This window comes from Mauremys mutica, chromosome 1 (genome assembly GCF_020497125.1).
Source record: "Mauremys mutica isolate MM-2020 ecotype Southern chromosome 1, ASM2049712v1, whole genome shotgun sequence".
Lineage (NCBI taxonomy): Eukaryota > Metazoa > Chordata > Testudines > Geoemydidae > Mauremys > Mauremys mutica.
The window spans coordinates 185,605,992-185,631,618 of record NC_059072.1 but is presented as its reverse complement, the minus strand read 5'-3'; the positions used below and the strand labels follow the sequence as shown (position 1 = coordinate 185,631,618).

General features: G+C 38.9%; 1 protein-coding gene across 5 annotated transcripts in view; it reads left to right on the top strand.

The window, feature by feature from the left end:
• The window catches only part of ROBO2 (roundabout guidance receptor 2), an 855,475-nt gene that overhangs the window by 683,515 nt on the left and 146,333 nt on the right, over positions 1 to 25,627 (top strand). For all 5 annotated transcript variants that reach the window (XM_045002137.1, XM_045002139.1, XM_045002138.1 and 2 more), the window contains 2 exons: positions 18,354 to 18,481; positions 21,580 to 21,591. In XM_045002137.1, the coding sequence (XP_044858072.1) occupies positions 18,354 to 18,481; positions 21,580 to 21,591 (140 nt within the window). The remainder of the gene's footprint in view (positions 1 to 18,353; positions 18,482 to 21,579; positions 21,592 to 25,627) is intronic.

Genomic DNA, 25,627 nt, shown 5'->3' with positions numbered 1-25,627 from the left:
AGTAACAAATGTATGTATATCTAGTGTGAGAACCAGCATCAGGGAAGCTTATGATTAAAATAATTACATCAAACTTGGGATTTTGATGTGTGGGCAGATCAAGATGTCCTTTTGGTTTTGATTTTTGTTTCACTGCGTATACTTTCATGCTTAGGACATCTATTGTGTTCAGGTGCTTTTTTTAAAAATCATTGTTATTACTATTAAGTCAGTCTTGTAAGTAGAAATTCCAGATTCTGAACTGATGGTGGTTTGCAATTAAGTTTTATATTTCATTAGATCAGTGTTTCCCAAACTTGGGATGCCACTTGTGTAGGGAAAGCCCCTGATGGGCCGGGCTGATTTGTTTACCTGCTGCGTCTGCAGGTCCAGCCGATCGCGGCTCCCACTGACCGCGGTTCACTGCTCCAGGCCAATGGGGACTGCTGGAAGCGGCGCGGGCCCAGGGACGTATTGGCTCCCATTGGCCTGGAGCAGCGAACTACAGCCAGTGGGAGCCGCAATCGGCTGGACCTGTGGCAGGTGTAGCAAACCAGCCTGGCCCGCCAGGGGCTTTCCCTAAACAAGCCGCATCCCAAATTTGGGAAACACTGCATTAGATCATGTTCATTCTTACTGCCTATATGCTCTTCTCTTTCTTTTCATATTTTAACTATTGTGAGATGCATTACCTTTAATTTCATATCCAAATATGATTTCTTCTTAGTAAAAGTTTGATTTTAAAACATCCACCGGGCTTTCACACACACACACACACACACACACACACACACACACACACAAAACTGGTTTTCATTGTTTACTTAAATGGAAGGGAGATGCACGCTAACATTCTGATCATAACCAGCTTTAGCCACCAGAGAATACCCCAGATGTTATGTTTTTATAGTGCAGTTTAACATTGCATTAACAGGTTTTTTGCATTTATAATTGGAAGGTACAATGTTAGAATCTTCATCTTAGTCCTTAGAACATCACAAGCTGCTACAATGATACTTAGATTCATTCATTTTAAGACCAGAAGGTCTAGGCTGACCTTCTACATAACGCCCAGGTCTTTCTCAGACTTACTGCTTCCCAGGATAGATTCTTCCTCCTCTTATAAATGTGGCCTGCATTCTTAAATGTATAACCTTACATTTGGCCCTGTTTGCTTATGCCCCTCTTACCAAGCGATCCAGATTACTCTGTATCAGTGACCTCTCTTCTTCATTATTTACCAGACCACCAATCTTTACATCATTTGCAGACTTTATCAGTAATGGGTTTGTGTGTCCTTCCAGGTCATTGATAAAGATATTAAATAGTATAGTGCCAAGAACCAATCCCTGTTTGATCCCATTAGAAAAACACCTACTTTATGATGATCCCTCATTTACAATTGTATTTTGATACCTATCAGTAAACCAGTTTTTAGTCTATTTATTATGTGCCATGTTGATTTTGTATTATTCTATATTCTTTATCCAAAATTATGATACCCAGTCAAATGCCTTTCAGATGTCTGAGAATATTATATTAATTTTTTTTGGTAATATGTATTTTCCATAAACCCATGTTGGTAATGCAACGTTGACAGATCCTGGTCATTGGTGGACAGGATTGAACCTGGGGCCTTTGGAGCTAAATGCATGAGCCTTTACTGCATGAACTATAAGCATATAGCTGTTAGCTAAGGCTGTAGAGCAGATTCATTAATCTCTGCCTCTACGTGGTCTCGACGCCACCAGAGAGGACAGAACACCACACCCAGGAGGTGTGTGGGTTACATACTTCCCCTAGCTGAGCAAGCACGTCCCGAGCTTCAGAGACTTCCCAGTTGAAATCCCAGATGAGCCCTCACTTGTAACGCGAACAGATCCCCTGTTGTCAGCAAGGGGGATAGAATCTGGGGCCTCTGGAGCTTAGTGCGTGAGCCTCTATTGCATGAGCTAAATGCCATATGGCCGTTAGCTAAGGCTGTGGAGCAGACTCATTAATCTCTGTCTCTAAGTGGTCTCGGTGCTACGAGATGGGACAGAACACCACACCCAGGTGTGCGGGTTACAGTAACATAATTAATGCCAATCTTTCTTTAACTCTTTTAGTTGAGTCCTTTGGTTTAGGTAGTTAGTATCAGTCATTCCATTATTTTTTTTCTGGGATCAATATCATGCTAACAGGCAGATGCTTCTCAGCAGTCTCATCAGGAAGGCTGAGGATTCGAAGGACGTGGAAGTTGCTCTCTCTAGAGAGAGGACTAGAGCACCCCCCTCCATGATGACATAGCTTCATTGAAGTAAATAGATGTGCGATGATTTATACCTGCTGGGGATTTGGCCTAAGTTCTTTAGGTCAAGGCTGAGATACATTGATGAGGCAGTACAGGGAAGGCTTTATGTGGACAGAGCAGGACAGTGAGGACAGACACATGCATGGAATTAAGCATAAGATCACAACTTTTATTAAACTTTATCACAGGGGAGGCTACCCACCTACCACCCATACTCTCCTATACCAGGCATTTATTTGGTTCCACTGCAGAAGTTACAGGGCTCCTTACCATGTAACCCAGAAAGCAGAGTAGGCTCTCCTCAGTCTACCCTCCAGGAGTCAGCTCTCTCTAAGTCTTAGCACCCTCCATCTCCCCCCGCCCCCGCTGCCGTCCAAGGAGAACAGAGGATGTAGCAGGGCCACAGGGTCTGACCCTATCACAGGAACCCAATGTCCTTCACCAAAATCCCAGGTTTCTTACCTCTGGGAACCATTCATTAGCCACTCTGGCAACTGGCTACAGGTTGCAACAAATAAACAATTCCACCCCAGTATCTCAGTTACATACTAAGCACCTTCCTACTTAAACTCCCTGGTCTTCTGCCAAATGGCCCATAGGAGAAAAAATTCCTTCCTGATCCCCTAAACAGGTGATCAGCTAGACCTGCCGCATCTGTCTGGCCAAATTCCCACTCCTTGTTTGGAAGGGTAGGCTGCGCTGCTGGAACAGATCCAAAGTAGACTCCACATGGCCTCCATGCTGGATTAAATCCTGAAGCTGGGGAATGCTGGCCAATCAGTACCTTTCACTCCCCAGCTGGCCAATGAGTTCCAGAGACTCCCAGGGGGAGGTGCTACCTATTGTCCCTTGGCAAGTGTCTCCCTCCCTGGCTGCTTGGACGGTTTCCCTTTGTCACTGACCCCATCAGATCCCTGTTTGTGTGGGTGAGTGGATTTCTACTACCCCTTTCTGTGCTTTACGTGTTCACTGAATAAGAAGATTACTTTAGTTTCTAGTTCTTTCACTCTAGTACATTTTATGACCGCTCAGCTTCCTTTAAGGATGAGGTAAAGTGAGGAAAAATCTATCATTTATATAAACAAAATCTTAAAGTGACGTCCTCATCATTCAAAGAGTACTTGGGACTCTAAAGCCATTTTGAACTGTATTTTATCTAGGCAGCTGAATTTGGAATAATCTGAAAGAACAGCTTTTACTATATATATATTTGTTCAGTGTGGGCAAAGATATTTGTCTAGCTGTAGACAAAATGAATATCTAAAAGATGGGCAAGTGACAGCATGACAGCTCTGTCAGTTGAAATTGAAGACAACTTCTGAGTATTTTCTCTTTGATTGAATGGGAGATTTTTTTAAAGAGAAAATGAAGTGAACTTGCATCTTCTGAGCACCTCTATTATAAGCATTTTGCATCTATGTTTCAGTATGAAACCTTCAGAAAGTTTTCCCTTTGCATCCCTTATTACATAAATAAAACCCTCCTCTGAGCAGATGTTCCACCCATCTATTTGTCTTACAGCTTAGAGTGTCAATTTCCTATTTCCACAGCTGATGACATTCTTTGTGCAGCTGCCTAATGTTAGTGTATATTCTGTTTTTAAATAATAATCTCCTCTTGGCTTCATCCCAGGAGTACAATGGCAGGATTATAGGAGATGCCCACTAGGGTGACTAGTGTTAAAGGTTTATTAAGGTTTCCATTCAAGATTTCAGCTTTCAAAAATGTCTAGTTCAGTAATGCTAAAACATGAATTTTGTTATACAGAGTGTTAGGCCCTGATTCTGAAATGAGCACCTCATAGGAAGCAATTGTACAAAGTAATTTGCAAGATCAGGATATTAGCCTACAAGAATGTAAATGTCTCTCTCTCTCTATCAATCTAAATTCTTCTTTAAACTTTACTGAGAAATCTAAGAGTAAGGAGAGCATAATCACGTATCATACTTAGGAGATAATACAGTCAAATTATATAGCTGTTACTACACCAAACTTTGTGTTGCATAGTAATTGAAAAGCCCTTCAGCTCCTTAGAAACCTTCCTATTATAATTTTAGTTATAAAGATCCTTTTGTGATCAATGTGTATATCAAGTTGCAGCTGGATTAATTTAAGAAAAGCAAGCAACTCATAACTTCTGAAGAAACTTTGAGTATTTTTAAGTTATATTAACAATAAAGTTGCAATCTAGTGTTTTTGTTCAGATTCCTATTTACAAAAATAAATGAATGATGTTATTTTTAAGCTGAATTCAAGTAGAAATATGAAGTTTGGATTGGTGTTTTTAGCAAGATTTTTCAAAATTGGATCCCTAAAGTAAGTTTTCCATGATAGAATTTTCAAAAGTGTCTAAGTGGTTTAGGAGCATAAATCCAAATGAAAGTCAATGACTGGTGCTTCGAAGTCATGTAGTTATTTTTTTAACAAAAATCTTACTCTTAAATCCTTTTGTAAGTGCCTAAATAAAAGACCTGATTTCCAAAAGTTCTGAGAAATGAGAGGTAACAAAGTAAGTGGTCAGGGCACTATCCTGGGACTTCGGAGACCTGAGTATAAGTCCCTGTTCCACCACAGGTTTCCTGTGTGAGTTCTGGCAAGTCACTATAGATACTCTTGAAAATCTCATTAGGAACCAACCTGCATCATTAGGAGCATAAATATCTTTTTTAAAATTGGCCCTTAGTGTCCCTATAATTCAGTTCCTCATCTGTAAAATAGAGATAATAGCATGTGAGGGAGTTGTGAAGGTAAAGACAAAGACTGTGAGATGCTCAGATAATAAAGTAATAGGGGGCTATATATGTATTGTAGATAGGTTTTTTATTTTAAACTTTGAAGTAGGCACTGCAAGGAAAATATGTAAAGGTTTTGGTGCCTGGTGCCCCCTTATTAACCACATAGTTACAGAACACTGTATTCGTTTCCAAAGAAACTGGTCATCAATTAAGAAAGCTCTAAGAAAGGGTCCATGGACACAGTTTATACAATAATATTGCTGCCTACAGCCATATTCCTCTTATATTGTTTTGATTGTATATTAACTGAATTATTCAGCATTTCTACTCTTTTGTAGACCACAAACTACTCCCAACAGATTAACAATTCCCTATATTACAAATTTTTGGTACTAAACCAACAGGGAAAATAATAGTACAATGTGAACTCTGGGATGTGTAAAGCTTCATTCCAGAGGCTGTCCATTTTGAATCAATGACCCACGACTGAAATGCATTGTGAGTCAAGGAGAGAGGCACATGGTGTATATTTTATTTTAATTGCTCTAAAAATTCTACATCAATCCATAGCTACCACACTGCACTGAGGCTAGGGGAATAGTTAATCAAGTATGACTCATGTCAAACTACTGAAGGTGAACAGGAAATTGTGCAGTCACTAGCCTGATGCCCCTAGCTAAAAGATTAGGTTCACTATCTCATGAATAAACTTGGTTTGCCATATAAATGATACAGGTAGAAAGGACAAAGATGATTTCAAAGCAACTGAGGACAAAAGATTATTTCAAAGCAAATAAGTTAGGCAGAGGAACCAGGCCATATTGGATTTTTTTTTAAGTCAGTATACCACACCCTTTTTCAGTGACACAGTTCGGTGTCCAGTTGTCTCCATGATACATGATTGATGTAAACAGGACTTACTGAAGGGCAAATAGACTCCTAAGAAATGGGGAGTAACAGTTAAGACCTCTAACCAAATATGGCCTTACTCAAATCATGACTCTGCTCCTTTTAATCCTTAGAACAGGAAGGGGGGCATTGTTATTGTTTGAGATTCTTTGGTGGAGGGTGACATTTCTTTGGCTTTCTATTTAATAAAAATCTGAATAGAGTTTGTGCAGTGTTTCATGTCTTCAAATTTCCTAGTAAAGCCTAAGAGAGCAGCTGCATAGCCTGTAATTATGTAGCAAGCAATACAGGATTTTTTTTTTCCTGAGGAAGTGAAGAGATTTTCAATTACAAGTTAAAATTTATGACACGCTGTAATAACTGTTTAAACCTTTCACATAGAAGAAGATAGCAGTGCCAGCTCTTCATAAGAGTGAGACTTACTCAGAGAATGTATTTTACAGTTGCCTTAAAAAATGTCTTAAGTAGCAATCACATGGGTCTTTTTTTTTTCTTTTGGTATTCCAGCCCAGAACAGCTGGTTGAGCCCTGTAAATACATCTTTAATGAAATTACAACCTGCACTTGTAAGTTGCATTTACAGACACTGTCTGATTAGATGAGCATTGTACTAAGGAATGAAAAGTGGCAACTGCACCAGCAGAAAGAGTTATTTATTTTAGATGCCATCCGCACAATGGGAGAAGGTAGGCAGGGAAACCTTAAGTTATACTTCAGAATTAAAGTGGTATGCAGTTTACACAAAGTGCATTGCTAAGTGTTATGAGATTGAGGGTTATTATATGAAACAGCAGAGAAAATCATAAAAAGCAGAGGTATGGTTTGTTATTTACTTAAAATTGACAATGTTCATTTTAAAAATTATTTTGGAAAAATACATGCATTATGTTCTGTTAAAGGATAATCTCTTGTGCTTATATGTAAAAAAAAGTCATTATTCAAACCTCTGATTTTATATTTAATTTGATTAAGCAATTGTTGAAGTGAGAGCTATATGAGCACCAACTTCAGTCACAAGTGAGAATTTAGACAAAATTAGAAGTTCTCTTTTTTTTCAAGTATGAATTTGGCTACATTTTGGCCTCAACTGTAAGGCCCATGTAGCAGCCCATGACACATTTTTAAATCTAGTATCTTTTTTTAGTGCACGTAATTTCATACACATTCTGTGGGCACAAATTCCATCAATTGGATTTCTGATTTGCATGCATTGTCAGGCAGAGATCTAGTTTCCAGGATTAGCACTGGTAATTTCTGTTGACACAAAATTGCAGGTACAAGACTTCATTTTAAAAATCAGCCCTTTAGTGTCCACAATAGTAGGACTCTTCGGAAAGAGTTTCAGATAAGACTTGTATCAGGTCTTCTAAATGGATAAAAGTCAGAAACTTTCATTTTTAAAAAGGATTTAGTTAGGGCCTGATCCCGAGCACTTATATTTCCCTTTGACGCCAACATCTCTCAGAATCAGGCTTTAAAAGCTGTTTCAGTAAGTAAGAAAGAAACTGTGTAATTTTGAATTCTATTGTACAAAAGAAGCGCTACATAACAACATTTATATTTTGTGGATGGAACAGTGAGGTATTTAACTGCAGTCTCCTCTAGTTACAACCAAGGGGAGAATGACCTTTCAATGAAATATGAGTTAATAACCCTACAGTGCTGAGTGCTTTGGTCGAGTTAATCTTAGTACAGATTGTAACAAAATGTAGTCTAATGTGTACTGAAAATTAATTAGAGGAAAGACTGTGTTTTAATGGTGTGATGGATCTAATCTTTGATTACATCAGCAAATTTCTGTTGCAATTAATAACAATTAATCGTATTAAATAAAGGAATCAGGGGGAAAGGTTTGTCATATTAACTGTAGCACTCACACTATATCACCTTACATCCATTGTGTTTTCCATTCTCAGCATTTTGCTTCCTAAACTAACCATCAAGGAGAGACTGACTCCCTTTATGAGGAACATAGGGGAGAAAACAGGATGTTTTTAATAGCTTGTCAAAGAGAGAGAGTAAAAGAAAGAAATTGAATGTGATATTTGTATACTTATGTGCAACTGGAGAGACTAGAGGCAGTTTCCAGAGGATATTGTTGTCCAGTGTTAAATACAGCACATGGCTGGTATATGTTGGTCTATAATATAACTTGTGGATATTTCATACAACTTAACAGATCAAAAGTAGAGGTCCAAGACCTGCAATACAAACATATTTATTTGCTGCTATCCTAAAACAGATGAAGTCATTTAAAACTGGGGTGTGTGTGTGTCTTCTATATAATTCTTATCAAGTATCAAAGTGGTGCCCCACTCACCATGATTCTCTCCTGTTGGCCCTTCCCTTTCACCTGAGGATTGATTCCCCCTCTCCTTTGTATTTAAGAGTCAACAGCCCTCCAGAAGGTGAGAAAGGGAGTTGATACCTCTCAGAGGTGGTATTATTTCAAACTGTCTTTTTGCAGACTCATGAAGACAATCCTGCATTGATGTGATTCAAGTCTGGAAGAATTTATTTACAACCATGTGGCTACAGACTTAAAGTGACCCTGTCAACCAGCAATTTAGTGCAGAGATGCTCAAATTTTGCCACATGAACAACTGGTGTTCTGTGGAGCACTTGCTGCTTCCCCACTGAAAGCTGGTTGGTCACAGATGGTTTTTGTTTTTTTTCCACCTTTTCAATCCTTTTAAAAATCAGAATACTTAAATTCTGTTGAAATTGATAATGTTCTGGAACAACATTCCAGCCCAATGATATTCCCTTCAAGCACTGATTCTTCCTTTACAATTTTTCTGGTTTTTATTGGATATTAAATAAATGCTGTTGAAAACCGTGATGTAGAATTGCATTCAAATTAAAAATTCTTAATATGACTTGTTCCAGTCTATTACCACTTGCAATATTGGAAAATTTTGGCTATACCAAATAAAAAAGCTTGGTAATTGCATTGTTTGTAACATTTGCTTCTAAAATTCAGAAATGTTGAGCAGGTTCTCAGAGTTCATGCTAAGGAAGCCTGCGTTTTTGATATGTACTACACTCTTTTAAGGACATGAAGTAATTTGGGTTTCTGATAAATAATTACACTGCCTGGGTTGACTAATACGACCATATACTTTTTTTTAAAATTGTGTGGAAAAAAATTGCATGGAAACCCTTTCAGAAGAGAAATAAGATGTATTCTCCACAAACAGGAATTAGGACCAGTAGCCACTAGCTCACTGGTACTGTTTGGAAGGTGGGACACAGGGAGACTTCCTCTCTTATTTTAAGTATGTTCCTTCCCAGTAAAGGATATGAAGGATGAGCATTTCATTAGAAGAAATCAAAGGTTGCCCATGAAACCACTGCAGAAGAATGTTTATACTGTAAGAACCAACAAACCTCTGACATGAGCCAGCTCCTGTTGTTAGGTCTTGTGCTGAGACCAATTCAACAATAGTGAAACAACTGGTTTTAATAACATGATTTTGAGTTCAACTGTAACATCAAAAATGCTTGAATTAGAACATTAACACGATTTCCTCTTTAGTGACCACCTTATGCTTTGTTCTTGCTTTACAATAGAGATTAGAAAATCTTTCAGTTAATTTCACTGACAAGACTACCGTAGTTAATCATCACGCTTAAGGCAAAGAAGCATAGACCAGCCAACACAAATTCTGTTCATTTCAGAATGTTAACAAGCAGCATGTTCAGATTTCTGAAAAATGCTTCTTTTAACTGTCTAAAAGCATGTTTAGTGAATTCAAGATGCTGATCTTGGCTCAGGCTTGGTTATTGGATTCCAGCCATGGCTGTATCCTTTTTTTAAAATGTATAAGCAGAAATGGACATGAAGTAGTATTTCCCCCCTTCTTTAAAGTGAATTTTGTGGCTGTGAAAAGTGCTAGATTGACAGCCCTGAGACTTGAGAGTCCTCTGTTGACAGATGAATTACGACATGGGCAGCAGTAATGTCCCCAGTGCCTGACAAATACATTTCAACTCTGATGTAAAGAACCATTTCAGAGCTAGGAGGATAGGTCTCCATGCCAATTCATTATGGGTATATCTAGGCTGCAGCTGAGAGCGAGCCTCCCAGCCTGGGTAGACAGACTTGTGGTAGTGGGGCTCATGCTAGTGCACTAAATATAATGGTGTGGATGTTGCAGCACCTGGGGAAGCATGAGTCACCCCCAGGTCTGAGCACAGGTAGCTAGGCTGAGCTGCTGCCAGTGCCACAATGTCATTCAGCTATTTTTAGTATGGTAGTGTGAGCCCCGCTTCCACAAGTCTGGCTCACTCCAAGCTGCAGTGTACGCATACCCATAATGAATTGGCGTGGAGAGCTACCCTCCTTTAAATCAATGGTCCTTTACATCAGCGTTGAAGTATATTTGTCAGGCACTGGGGACATTTGTATCACTGCTGCCCATGTGGCCTCTTATGTCAGAATGCCAAAAAGGGTGACAATTGGTTCTGATTTTTGTGTCACGGAGAACTGTCTGTCAGGAGCTGAAGTGAGACCACAAAGCTATTTCACGTAGTCATAGGTGGTAACAATTTCCAGTCAATACTGACCTTGTCTGTAATTGAAAAGGTAATGTAGAGGTGAGGTGAATGATTCCATATCCTTTTAATAAGCCCTTCAGTCCTTTAGTCAAACACAAACATTTGGTCCTTTGTATACATTTTGGTGTTACAGATTTACTTCACTGTCTGTGAGAGAACTTCTTTGTGGAAAAGAATGGCATCCTGACTCTCTTCTTCTTCAAATCCCTTCTTAGCACCTAAACTTTATGGCTAGCTTTCCAGCATTGACCGTGTCTCTTACCAGTCACTGTAACTTTTAAAGAAAGAAAACTTAACACACTTCATTTGTCTTTTGCTATGGATTATCCTTCCCATTGTTTATTCTTTTTTATCTGTAACCATCACTTTTGAATTTTGTCTTATTTAGATTTTGAGCTGTCAATAATGTGTACATACATACATATGTGTGTGTGACTTATGGCACTGTATAAATATTAATAACAAAAAAATGCATTGCTTGCGGAGAAAAATCACATGTTACTTCAGAACTTGAAGCAATTTTGCACAATGAATGTAACTGTTAGAGTTTTATATTATTTTAACGTATTTCAGGCCACTCTATCAAATGCCAAAAGCATATGTTGGTTTAAGGAATAGTGAGCATGTGGTTTTGTACTTTATATTGCTGCAATTAATACTGGAAATAGTAGTTTAATTATAAAAATGTGCTGATAGCAAACCATAAATGTTTTCAGATGAAGCCAAAAAATTCTTTCCAAGTGTTTAATGTGCCAATAGCAGATGTGAAAAATAACTTATGCCACTTAGCTCTGTCCCTGGTCCAGGTCCTGGGCCCTACTTTGGCCACTTCACTTGGTCTGCAAGTGAAAAACCACCAGGAAGCCATTTTAAAAAGCTACCTGAGGATTTCCGTGGCATGGTGAATTCAGAGAAAGCATATGGATCCTATGCTGTGCATGTACCCTGCGGCTGGTGTAGGAGGCATGCCCAGGGAAAAGGGAGTGTACAGGTAGCCACTATGTGGAGCAGACTGCCACAGTCCACCTGCTCTAATGCTGAGTTGGGGGCTCTTAGCAGCTGGCTCAATTTAGAATGGTCCTGAGTTGACTCTAAGATACATCTCAAAACCACACCAGCATCTGGGATCCCCAGGCTCAAGGATATATAAAGGTTATTTAAAGCTCTGTGTGTGTGTGTTATTTTTATACACACACACACACAAATAAAGGTAATTTAAAGCATATATAAACTGTCAGCACACTATTATACAACTGTCACTTATCAAAACCAGCAATGAGTGCATTCATATATGCCAGAGACTGCCAAATTTCACAATCAGAATCACCCAATTTCTATTAGAATTTCCTCACCAGCAATGTTTTTTTCATCTGCTCGCTTTCTCTTTATTTCTCGTTTATTAAAGCCAGACCCATTCTAACTGTGACTTGTAGAACAGGAATAATTTTATGTGATTTTAAAGTGGCTGGTTTGTATCCACACATCTATCTTATATATAACTCACTTCTGTGTTGCCTTCAGAGCTGAGCTCCCAGCCAGCAGCCACAGAGCTTCCTGCAACCAGTGGAGGTTCCCGGAGGTGTGTCTGACCCAGCCACGGGAATGGCCCAGTGCATGATAGGAACCCCCTGCTGGGGTGTCCCCAGACTGCCCCTCCCTGGTTCCGGATCCAGCGCTCAGGGATTAAAGGGGCCTTGGGCAGGATGTGGGGGGGGACCAGGCTCTCCCCCCCCAAAAGCGATGACCATCCCATATCCTGTGATCCTCACTTCTGCGCTGCTACTGGTGCCATTTAGCTGCCGAGCTTTGAAGGCAGCACCACCGGCAGCAACAGCGCAGAAATAAGGGTGGCGATCCTGCGACCTCCCACGACTCCCTTTTGGGTCGGGACTCCCACGGTTACAGCACTGTGAAATTTTAGATGTAAACATCTGAAATGGTCGGGCATTATGGTGTGCGCCTGTAATCCCAGCTTTCCATTATAAAATAACTTCATTTTTTTGGAACTTTTCTTTTTTACTTGTTAATTAGCCTGATAAAAAAAATTAAGCTGTAGGCTTATAAAATGGAGCAAAATATCTCACTTTTTGTAGTAGCTACAAGAAATCTGCACACAAACTCTCTTTTTAATAAAGATAATGTCGTGAACATACTTTGGAGAAAAATCCGCAGATAGTATAAACTGTTGTAACTTCATTTAAATGAGGTTCACCAATTTGCACCAGTGAAAGATCTAATCCTTCTTCTTGTAAACTGCTTTCTGCAGAGACCATGACTTTCTATGGGCCACATTTGGAGAACTATATGAATGCTAAAATTCATGCCCATTGATGTGTCTTATCTGCATTCACAATTGCAATGATTGAATACACAGTCAAAGGAAATGCACGCTCACATCACCAGTTAGACATTTACCAGGCCATCTATGAGTGTAATGACTGCAGCTGCAGACACAATTGTGCTAATTGTGCATGCAAAGTAGGCATGTAAGCACATGTGTATTTTCTAATTTTCTTAATTACGTGGACATTTTTGGAAATCTTGCCTTCAATGTGTTTTGTAAAGCACTGTGTAAATTTATTACACTCTAATGGAATAGAAGATAGCAAATCCAAGAACCTTCATTTTAACAGTCACCTACACAGCATTTGAATTATCAAAAGTTCTATAATTTCAGTACATTATCTTTTTTTTATTTGTTAAGTGCAGACAGATGATTGGGTACTGAACAATGAACAAATAAAGTTTTAGAAATGGGGCAAAATCATTAGCAGCGGAGAAGAAAAATAATTTAACCATTTTTTTTATAAATTCAAACCAATGCATGACAGTAACCTCAATATATTAACTATTTTTAAGCATTGTAGATTAATTTGTTGTGTTTTATTCATTATTTGGTGAAACAGATGGTAATGGTTTTGTCACAGTTTTCTTTTCTTTTTCTTTTCTTTTCATTTCCCCACTTTGTCACAGCTGGTTACCAATCAATCTCAATTCACGGTACAGTGATGATAGCACATGTTGTCCGGGGGCCAAATCTGATTGGGTTGCATTTTTTCAGCAGTGTTTCATATCAGAAAAAAACGTGTCTGCATGGCAGGGACTGTCAGCACACTATTGTACAACTGTCATTAATCAAAACCGGCAACAATGAGTGCATTCATATATGCCAGAGACTGCCAAATTTCACAATCAGAATCACCCAATTTCTGTTAGAATTTCCTCACCGGCAATGTTTTTTCATCTGCTCGCTTTCTCTTTTTTTCTCATTTATTAAAGCCAGACCCATTCTAACTGTTACTTGTAGAACAGGAATAATTTTATATGATGTTTTAAAGTGGCTGTTTTGTAGCCACACATATAATGACTGCTTATTTAAAAATCCTCTCTCAACTCAGTACTGATGGCTGAAGAGTAAGCTAGAGTGAAAGGTTAAGTACCTCAAACTGTTTAACAAAAGAACTATTTAAAAGCTATTAGATGATAGTAAATACATATAACTACACATTAGGGGCTACATGTTATAGTTAATTTTGGCATCAGCTTGGGTAACAGCCAGTAATATTCAGGTAGTATATTGAAAGGTGTTTCTTGACACTATGCATATTGTACAAGCGTTGGTTGTGACTTCATAGTTAATTAAGATTGAGCTGATTTTTTCCCCTTAACACTGAGATTCAGCCTTTTTTGTTATACACGAGTACAGTGTATCATCCCCAAATTTACCCTGCTCATTCTCTGAGTACAGAATGAATGTTCTAACACTTTACAAGTTCATCCCTTAATAAATTTGAGTTACAATTAATTTTAAAATCGGTTCTGTAAGAAATTTAGCATTCACTATCAGACCTTTTTCTGCCCTGAGTGATCTTAATAATGGAGTAACCCAGGCCCTGCAAACTTTCCATAAAGTTAAAGCTCCTTGAAATCTTATGTATGGGCTACATTTGAAGAAATTATGTTGTAATTAAGCTAAGTTATTACTTGTTGTATTTAATTAGATAGGGATGGGTCAGTGACTGAGGTCATTCTTAACTGGAGCCATGATAGAATCAATCATCATTGCGTGCTAATATTCTATTGGTAGAAATGGGTCAGTGACATGAGGAAGTCTGTGCATGTGTCAAGAGTTTTCACTGATAAATTACTTTGCTGCTAGTTGTCACTGCTTTTAAAAGTTATGTCGCTGTATGCTAGCAAATGAAGGACCAGTCTGTGCTGTCTTCTTTGCACTGCTCCAGTTTTACTTACTTACACACACAGAGACAGACACACAGACACACACACACAGAGCTTTAAAATTGATGCTACATATGTTCAGTTCACTAGAGATATCACATGGTAACATTCTCTTTGGGGCTCTAGGTTATTGTTCATATATGATATTTTTAATATTTAAATACTTATACCGTTCATCAATAGTAAGGGACAGGGGTCCAGTTCTCATGTGTTAAAATGGACTATTCCAGAGCCTTCAGTACCTCCAGGTCTCAGCATGGCCATAATTTGGTCAGGTGTGATACTCCAGAGGGTCAGTGACATTAATCTAGATGCAGGAGATCTTGCCTGCAAAGTTAGATGCAAGCGTTTTATAATAGGAGATACTGGACTTTGGTAGTAGGAGAAGGCAGTTTGAATTGATTAGATTGTTCACCATCCACAACAGTTCCGCGGGATGTGACTTTACAAAGACCATGGTGGAGGAAAAGAAAGATTCAGTGTTACCACCCCTTCTTGCACAGGGTCATTTGTGCTGCTGTGATCAGATTCAGAGCCAATTTTCCTTCAGTCTTCTTACTGCCTGCTTCATCTGTCAAAGTTTATCATTTAACCATGGTGACTTATGTGGACAGTGTGGATGGAACAGATGACTGAGGGGTATTGCATCAATGGTTCAGGACACCAGATGGTTGTAATGTCCCACGAGTGCCTCCATGCACTGGTCTAGTTGCTAGATGGCATGTTCTTTCAGGATGGTCCAGAAACCCGCTGAGGCCCTGGCGGCTGTGCAGGCAAGAAGGCCTGGACCTCAGTTTGAAGTACCAGTAATTGATGATTGGACCTTGATAGGGACATGTTTACTCTACCCTCCATGTCAATACCCAAGTGGATGATTAAGATTGTGCTCTAGTTCTGCATTCTGGCATGCCAGGCGGCCAGCTTTTTCACCTGGTAGTCTTTTCACAATCTGCATGATGGACAGGAACAAACATAAAAGCTGCTGAGGCTTACAAGGCAGCTGGCTGGCCCACAGCAAACAACACATCCGTGAGACGAAGAGGAGCAAGTCAGCTGCAGCCCACAGCAAACTGCAGAGTCATGCCCCAGACTGCCTACATTAAAGTTCAAACAGTCAGTCAGGCACAGTCTTGCTGCCGTCTGGTTTTAGCCCAGCAGTGGTCAGAGTGCCATTTGGATTTTATCTTTCCTTAAAAAACAAACAAACAAATAAACAAACAAACAAAAACACTTCCTCAAAATAAATGGCCAGTTGCTGCCCCACACTGTAGGGTTTTTTTCTACCCTCACCTAATCTCTATGTGGTAGCAAGTCTTAATTTCAGAATATTTTACAGGAACCGAATGTGGCCCCACGTGTCTTACTTCTCTAGAGCTAGCCCTGTGTCAAGGAAATAAGCATTCTCTCTTGTTTGTAGCAGTTTGTTTGCCAAAGACAGTAGCTTCTCCATCCGTATGGGAAATGGGTGTTGTATTCTTGTGATTTTATGGAAGTTATTGCTTCCATTTGCCTTTCACTCCTATGAAAACAGTGATTTCAATTTGTCATTGACTGGTGCAGCACAGTGAGCAAAATTACATAATTCAGTGCAACACCCCAGAATAAATGTGCCATAATAACCGCATATGGCTTTTAAATGCATATTTACAATAGCTGCTCAAGGAATGGAGGGCCAGATTCTCTGCTGTCATAATTTTTAACCTCAATGGAATTATGCCAACAGTAAATACGGCCCTAAATTTTTGGAATACACTGTAGCACCCTCCCGCTTTTTCCTCTGGCATACCATTTATGCATCAGATAAATGTGACATACTGAATAAAAGTGCACCTATATATGATTCCTAAATACATACGTGACAAGTACTTATGCACCATCATGCACACCAGTAGTAGAATGGTTAGCCTTAGTTGTTCTTTTTGTTAATTTTTATATAGCTTCTTACCTAATGAATTTATTGAATATGAAAGGGAACAATCTCAGATCACAATAAAAGCTCTGCAGAATATAAAATAAGGGGATTCTGATTTTTAATTATCCCTGAAACTATTAATTTTAATTGATAATTTGAGCATTACTTGGCAAAACTGATCTTTTTACAGTATTTCAGCATGTCGAACTCATGGGTTAATGTTTCAGTAATTTTGTTAGTACACTAACATCCCAGTAGCTTTACTGTATATTGACTGCATCTATTACAAGTACAAAATAAAAAAGTAATAACAATACATAATAATTAGCATGTACACAGAAATTAACATCTGGGGTTCAGAAATGGTTTACAAGTTTTAATAACTTCAGCCTCACACTACACAATCTCACAACACTCCGGAGGGAAGTAGCTGAATTATGCTCTGATTCAGCAAAACATTTACACATGTGCTTAAATCACATTTAAATTATGCAAGTGCTTAATTGGGACCATAGTCTCCATTCTACAGGTAAATAAATGGAGGCAGAGTGCAGTTGAATCACTTACTAAGGGTCACACAGTGTGTCTTTGAAGATCTAGGTATAAGACTCAGCTCCCTCGAGGTCCAGTCTGGTACTTTATCCTCAAGAGCATCCTTCCCCCTTAGAGTTGACAAATCTGCAGCTAAACGTTATGGTCAAGATCAGTTAATTTCACGTATAGTAGGGTTGTTACCTCCAAACAGAATGTTTATCCAAATTCTGTAAAGGGGAATATTTCAGGAGTAAAATATACCTCATAAAACCCTTTGTGGGACTTAGAGTGCCCATTGAAATCAATAAAAGACAAAGACTCCCATTGACTTCAATGGATCAGTCCCTAAAACAGCCATAATATTTTATCAAGCGAATGTTTTTCAGGATGACAGCAATTGAAATCTGAATATCTTTCAGAATTTAAGTTAAAAAAAAAAAGCTTTACAAATGAATGTTCATTCATACTGAAGTATGCACACTATGCAGATACATTCTGAATAGCTTTAGCACTAGAATAAGAGTAAGTAACAAGAAAGAGGAAAAAAGGGGAGACAAATGCAATGAAAATGTTTCTTCTTTGTTTAAAAATAAATAAATAAATAAATATCCTCTCCCTATTCTGTTAAATTATTACATTGTGCTACTGGGAAACTGATGTGTGTCTTGCATCTAAACTGTCACTTTTCAAAGCCTGTGTTTTCCATGTGCATTGTGCACAAATGAACGCAATGTAATTTCCTGCTCCGCCCTCCTACAGGGGCTGACAATTTTACTAGGGACCCGTTAGGGGAAAACTGTTTTTAAAGCAGCAGAAGTAAAATATGCAGCTCATGCAGTTAAAGCCATGATAAACCCAAGCTGTCATATATTGATAACTGATGCCTGATAGCTTAATTTTATCATATTACTCTAGATCAAGGGCAGAGTGAGTGATATTATTAATAAAGCCCTAATACTGAGTGAACATAGCAATACTAATTTTATGGCTGTAAAGTTTTTAACTAATGCATAGTGCAATAAAATTGTCATGAAGATTAATGCCTGGTGGAATTATCTAACTCTAGATAATAAATTATCTTCCAGAGATGTATCCAAGATGGAATCTGATTGGTAAACTTCAGGTGAGAAATTTTGCCACGTATATTATCAACTACATAATATCTTTCCTTTTCCTTATTTCTGTAATGCAGATATGACATCAAAGATGATTATACCTTACGCATTAAAAAGGCCACGAGCACAGATGAGGGAACCTACACATGCATTGCTGAGAATCGAGTTGGAAAAGTAGAAGCCTCTGCCACCCTCACAGTTCGAGGTGAGTGCTACAGTACTTGAGATAGTGTTATGTTTCAGTGTCACTTTCTGACACAGTGGGCCAGATCTTCACCTGGAAGTGATGAGAGCTGGGCTCCCATTGGCTGGGAATGGCGAACTGCAGCCACTGGGAGCTGTGATCGGCCATACCTGCAGACGCTTAGGTAAACAAAGCATCTCGCGGCCGGACAGGGGCTTACCCTGAACGAACCACGAACCAAGTTTGGGAACCCCTGGCCTAGATCCATCACAGCCAATGGTGCTATATTGATTTTCACCAACAGTGAAATCCTGGCCCCATTGAAGTCAAGGGCAAAACTCCTATAATGGGACAAAGATTTCACCTCAGCTGAGGATCTGTCTCAGTATTTATAAGTGAAAGCACAGATTCATATGTATGTATGTGTCTAGCTGTAGGTTGTATTGCCCAACCACCCTCACCCCCGTGTAGACTGTTTTTCCATGTTCCTTTCTGTAATAAAATTAGGAACAACATAAGTCAATGTATATTTATTTTATTTTTTAAATATTATACATTTCATAATGGAGCCATCTGCCATTTTTTTCACATGACAGACTAACACCATCCCAAGAAATAAGAGACTGGGTTAAGTATAAGAGTCAAAGCATAACCTTTTCCTCTGAAAATATCTTTGGACACTGGTACCCACCTATTGCCACCTATTGTTTACATAGTATAGTTGAATTTAGTGAGGAGATTTAAAATCCCAGCAGCCTAATGAGTTTTTGGAAAGTACTCTGTGACAGTACATACGGAGATGTTAAATATGGCGAGAGAGAAAAAAAATTACATAAGAGTAAATAAAATATAATAGTAGTTAAAATATTTTATTATTTCGTTCAAAAAAGATAAGCCGCAATTTTGATACAATGGGTATCACACAGACACTATTTCACAGTTTATTGGTGCATGATGAAGGTTTTCAGTAGAGCTGTGAAAGGTTAATAAAAACATTTTTAGCTTCATCTTCTCTTTTTTTCTTTTTCCCCCCATACCCATTAAATCAAATGTTCAAAATCTCTATGGATTGCTTTATTAGAACAGGGTCAACTGACCCCAGAGGCCGACTTCCATTTCCATCCATTTAATGCATGGACACAGTTCAGTTTAATTTGCTGAATTCAAAGAAAAAAAAGTCACCCAGTGGCTTTGCAAAGGGGGAGATGTTAGTAAAGTATATAACAAAGAAAAGAGAGTATTGTGATAATCCATCTGCTAAAATATTGCCATAATGTCACTTTAGATAATAAGTGATAATGTGGCTTTCTTGATGTAAGCTGAAAAAGGCTTTACTTGCTATTTGTTTGTGATGAGGATCATTCTTCCATTTTACGGTATAATTTGATAAAAATAGGCACAAGAATTAACTCTCAAAAAGTGTGCACTTCCTTTGTCACAGAAGGAATCACAATACCCAATAAATCCAGCCATTAGTTTAGTGGTCTTACATTCTCCTAGAACTGTGTCTACTGTATACATTATCGGGTCAAGCCTTTCTTTTTACTAGCCTAGCCTTGTGATATGAGCAATGACTAGAACAAAGCAAAAATCTTTTGAACTCACTGGAGCTTGAACTTGACCAAATTAAGGTGGAAAAAGGAAATATATAATTTAATCGATTTTCCTACTCTCAAGAAGATTTCCCATTATCTTTTTTTCTTGGCTTTATAATCTAAAGGCCATAGGCAGAGTGTTTATTCAATACAAAAGAAGCCACTATATTACAAGCATATTAAACATTCAGGATGTGACAGAAAATGAGAAAAGCTAAGAAATTCAATGTTGAATGCTTGGCACTCTAGGCTCTTTGGAAACAAGGAACCCCTAGGTAAACTTCCTTTGACTTCAAAGGGATCAGGATTTGGTCTTATTTTAATTAATGAAGGTCTTAACCCTGAATTAGCAAACTTTTGTCAGCTTGTGTCATTACTGTATTTAATATAAAGTTATTATTTGAAATTACCTTACTTTCATCATATTCACTTTGTCCCATGAAAAGGGGGGAACAACTCACAAGCCTTAGAATTCACTGTGTGGGGTGGCCCTAGTCCTGTGTAACTTACGTGTCCATTGAAAACCCAGTTCTGAAGTTACATGTGCATGCGCGCACACATACGCAACCTGCCTGCCACAGGTTAATACCCAGCTTGCATCCATGGCTCCATTTGACCTCATTATCCACAGGTGATGGCTAAAATAAGGTAAGTTTCATCTTCCCAGGTTTTAACCTCAAGTGAATTTTCTGTCCAAATGTTAAGCTCCTCTAAAAGGGATGTCTGTATTTTAATAACAGCAGGCCTGACAGCCCTCTCCCTCAACTCAGGTGCAATGAAGGGCTACTACTATAATCAAGAAATCACTTGTTGCAGCAACTGCTTTCAATCTCAATATCAGTCTGAAGCAGAATTAACCTGTCAATCATTCAGCAGCAATTTTTTAGGAAGTACAAGTTTATCTAAGCAGTAATTTGGGAGGCTCTGAATTGAAATCCCTGTGGCCATTCCAACCTATTTGTTATATTTTCATCAACCCTGTCAGTGAAGAAAAAGTGATGTGCTGTAAGCTTTCATGGATAGGAAAAATGGTGTCTTGGGCTTTTTTTCAGCTCTTACTGCAGTACTGACTGGCCATGCTTAAAATTCAATTGGTATTTAAATCAGACAGTGATGGCTTTCATTTATTGGCATGACATTTGCCAGTCTGTGGCTTGAATGGATGTATTCATCTAGGCCTAGAAGTTTGTGCTAATGCAAAGCTATTTTACTTCAATCAAGCATTAACAGTGATACTTGATGACGACATATGAACCTATCAAAAATGTTTCTCAGATGATTGGTTCCAGCCAGCTTATTCAGAAGCTGTGTAACTACTGTCTCCAAAAAAAATGTAATAACAATAACTCTCAATTAAACAATAAAGCTGGGCATCTTACTTTCACTGACATTTGTGAGTTTAGAGATCACTGGAGTGTCCATAGTTAAATGTAACATTACACGTCATGCATTCTGACAGATTTTCTTTTCTTTTTTTTTTAATTTCTTTTTTATGTTCTCACCACACCATTGTAATGTCTACAGCTCGCCCTGTTGGTAAGTAACCATCCTTCTATCCATTTTCGCACGGCTTCATGCAATGCTTCATCTTTCATTTGCAGCAGCATTTAATTGACTTAAGCACAATTATTAATGACCAATGCTTAATAGTGCTAACTTTCTAATGCTAGCCAACCGATTTTGATTGGGCAAGAAGTGCTATCTCTGAATTTGTTATTACTTCTAGAATATCATATGTAATGGCATTTGCCAAATCACTAACAAATCAGCAATTATATCACAGAGGGATGTAGTGTGGTTAAGCCGAAATTACTAATAGGATAATTCTTAACAGTTTGTGGATGTGTGTTAAGGGCTTAGTACAAAGGCCATTGAAGTCAATGAAAAACTCCTATTGACTTCAAATGGCTTTGGATCAGGCACTAAATGAGCAGCCCATTATTTTTTTTTTCCTGAAGTAAGAAAAGAAGCACACACTTTGCACATACTGTGTCTTTTGTACCGGTGTAAAATCTTTGAAACAATATAGTTGATTATGCCCTGTTCTTGAATTGAAGAGAGTGTGGAATGGATTCCCTTCCTGTTGGAGGAGTTCATCGTCCTTCTGTATAAAGCCTGCCATAACTGATTTTTATCCGTGGATCATAATTCTTCTTTTAGAGTGTAAGTTTTGCCTTTGGAGTGCACAAGATGGCTGCAAATGAAAATATTGTGCATGCTAATACAATGTGCATAGGAAGGCTGGCCTGAATCACCATCTGCATTTTGAATCCCCCTTCAGAAAATACATATCCTGGTAATTTCTTTCAAAACTTTGGTTACATTTGAAAGATTGAGCAAAATGAAAAGGAAGCTTGTCACTCACTGAAACTTATTCTTGTACTGAAAAATATTCCAAGGAAATCCATTTTCGTTTTGTTATTTTCATTAATGGCTTTGCACTCCATGTTCAGGGGGATTTGCTAGATATTTTTTTTCCAGACAAATTACTATTGTGAATGTCATTGTTTGTAGCTACGTTGTTTTTTAGAATAATGATTTCATTGTTTTAGCCTTTTATATAAAGAATTGTCTTCACTGCAGTGTCAGCTCGAGTTATCTATACTCAAGTATAGCTCATGTGAGATGTCAGACAGCAATGGAGTGTTTGTATTAGCAGCACAGAGTAGTTGAGTCTCCACTGCACTCGAACTTCCACCAACACCCCTTCATGGGCCAGCGAGTTTAAGGTTAAAGCAAATTGAGCTACAGATTTTTGTGTGTGTATGTGCGTCGGTTTGGGATGACATTTGAGTTATATCTCAAGCTAATACTGTGGTGAAGACAAACCCTTAGCATCAAAATTAGGGCTTAGTTAATAAACACTCCTGAAATGTACAATCCTTTACTCAGGCAAAATTATCATTAGTGTTGCGCCTGAGTAAGGTGTGAAGGGTTTGACATTAAGTTTGTATACACAATTTGGAATTTCTTAAGCTGACTCTGAGCCTGATTTATACAAATGATCTCAATTAAAATCAATGGAATTACACCACTGTGAAAATGGAGTAAAGTTACTTTGAACTGGGCCCTTTGTTTGGGAGATGAATGTGACTCAGGCCTGGTCTACACTAAAAAAAGTTAGGTTTACTCAGCTATGTTGCTCAGGGGCGTGAAAACTTCTGATCTAACCCCCCTGTGAAGATAGTGCTAGGTTGATGGAGGTTAGAAAAGCACTACTAATAAACAATAAATACCCACATTTTAGTGCAGTGGGAAAGCCAGTGCAAGAAAACAAACATTTTGTTTTGGAAAGCTTTCTTTTTTCTCATCCTTAAAAGAGAAGGAAGAAGAAATTCATTAGCTAAGGCTCTTTGGGCTCTATAAAGGCCACATTAAAAAAAAATCTACAAGGAAAGTAATAGACTTTTGCTGTGTCGATGCTTCATATTATTTCATACCCATTATTTCGTACTCCTGATCTTAAGCTATTCTATTTCCAAGCACATGACTCCTTCATAAGGGTGTAGCTTTGTGTTTACCATACTAAAATTGTTTTGTTTTGTTACAAGTAGTAATTTGGTACAAAGAAAATGTCTCCCTTATTTAACTTATTGAGATGGCCATAAAATAGAGTGGGTTATTTTAAAATAATTATTGTTTAGTACAGTATTTGTTAAATTATTTAATTTGCTGAGAATAATGTAAAAATATCAGCCCTAATCATCGGGGTGGCAAGTTGTATGGGCCCATGGTGCCTGGGCTTCAGCAATATTCAGGGCCTAGGGGCGCTGCTCCACCGATGTTTGGGGCTGGGTCTCTCCCCTGGCCCCGCTTGCCACCCCCACGCGCCTCCACCGAGTGTCCCCCGGCCCCCACTTCCTGCCCCTGTGTGTCTCCCCCAGCCCCAGAGCCTGCAGCTCACACTGACTCTGCTCTGCCGGCTCCTGGTATCAACTGTTACCACAGGGTCCTAGTGCCCCCACCACTAATGGCAGGGAAGGTTGCCCTTACCCTGCCCTTCCTCCCTGGCTCTGAGCCTCTCCAATGCTCCAAACCCCTCATCCCCAGCCCCAGCCAGAGCCCTCATCCCCCCACACCCTAATCCTCTGCCCTGGCCCTGAGCCCCCTCTTGCATCATGAACCCCTCATCCTCAGCCCCACCCCACAGCCCTCATCCCACACCCCAACCCTCTGTCCTAGCCCTGAGCCCCCTCCCACACTCCAAACCCCTCATCCTCAGCCCCACAGCCCTCATCCCTGCACCGCTTCCTATCCCCAAACTCCCTCCCAGAGCCTTCACCCCTCACCTCCTCCTACACCCTCATCCCAGCCCAGAGCCTGCACCCCTCACCCCTTCCTACACTCCCACCTCTTGCCCCAGCCCAGAGCCTACACCCAAACTCCATCCCAGAGCCTCCACCCTAGACCTCCTCTCCCCCACTCAAACTCCCTCCCAGAGCCTTAGGAAGGTGGGGGGCAGAGTTTGGGGGTGTGGAGTTGGGGGGGTGGGTTGTGGGCACCACCAAAATTTCTGCAAACCTTCCACCCCTGCTAATCATATCAGATGTAAGGATCTACCAAGCAAATTTACTGTACTAGTGGTTGTATATTGCTTGATGTTTATCATTCATGTATAACTGAATAACTTTACAAGAAGTCTCAACAACAACAACAACAAAATACTTTCCCCACAATACAGTATATGCAATTACTGTTCTTGAGGTGGGCCAGATGCACAAGGTTCAGATCTCCATTTCACCAGGTTTAGTAAATTCACATCAGGGATTTGGGCCAAGCCAATGTCTACCAACTGTCAGTAAGATTATAGGTTATGATAAAAGGTAATGATTGTTGATTTCTTAATGTTAAAATACTTAGACCTCTCCTAGAAACATATGACTATTTTTAATAGTGGTATATTTGCATGTAAGAGAACAACAACAGCTGCATGCAGTGTAGAATTTGAAGGATTTTGCTCTATCATCCCATTCATGTACCAGAAGAGGTTCTGGCACTCTTTATTTCTGCTTATGCTTCAGGAGAAAAGCATCTTTAAAAAAAAACCAAAAACCTGGACAACAAAACCAGGATATTGTTTAATGGAATGTTCCTTGAAATGCAAAAGAGGAGGAATTTTAATGCTCAAAGATAATGTAATTCTTATTGCAAAATGAGTACTTTTAATTTTCAATTCCGTTTTTTCCATGATAGTTTCAAATATTTATTTATTGAATTTATTTTTAACAGTTTTGTTTAAACTTCAGATGGAGCAGAAAAATTCAGGGCTGAATTATTTTTCTTGCTCACCATCTTTTGTTCAAGCAGCTAGTAGCATATAGTATACAAAAATGAAGCATGGTACTGCCTGAGGTTGATGGCAGCTTGTGAATTTTTAACAGTTCTTTACCAGATTACTCATCATGTTGTGATTTGCTGCTTGAAATAAATGTGTTGTCAATCTCCCAAATAGATGCTCTCTTTATTTATAAGCTTTTAAAAGATTTCCTATAGGAGTTACAACAGATGGGTTTAGGAAGCAGGATATTTATCCCTATTTAGCCCATTTACTTCTGTTATTTCACTCATCAGA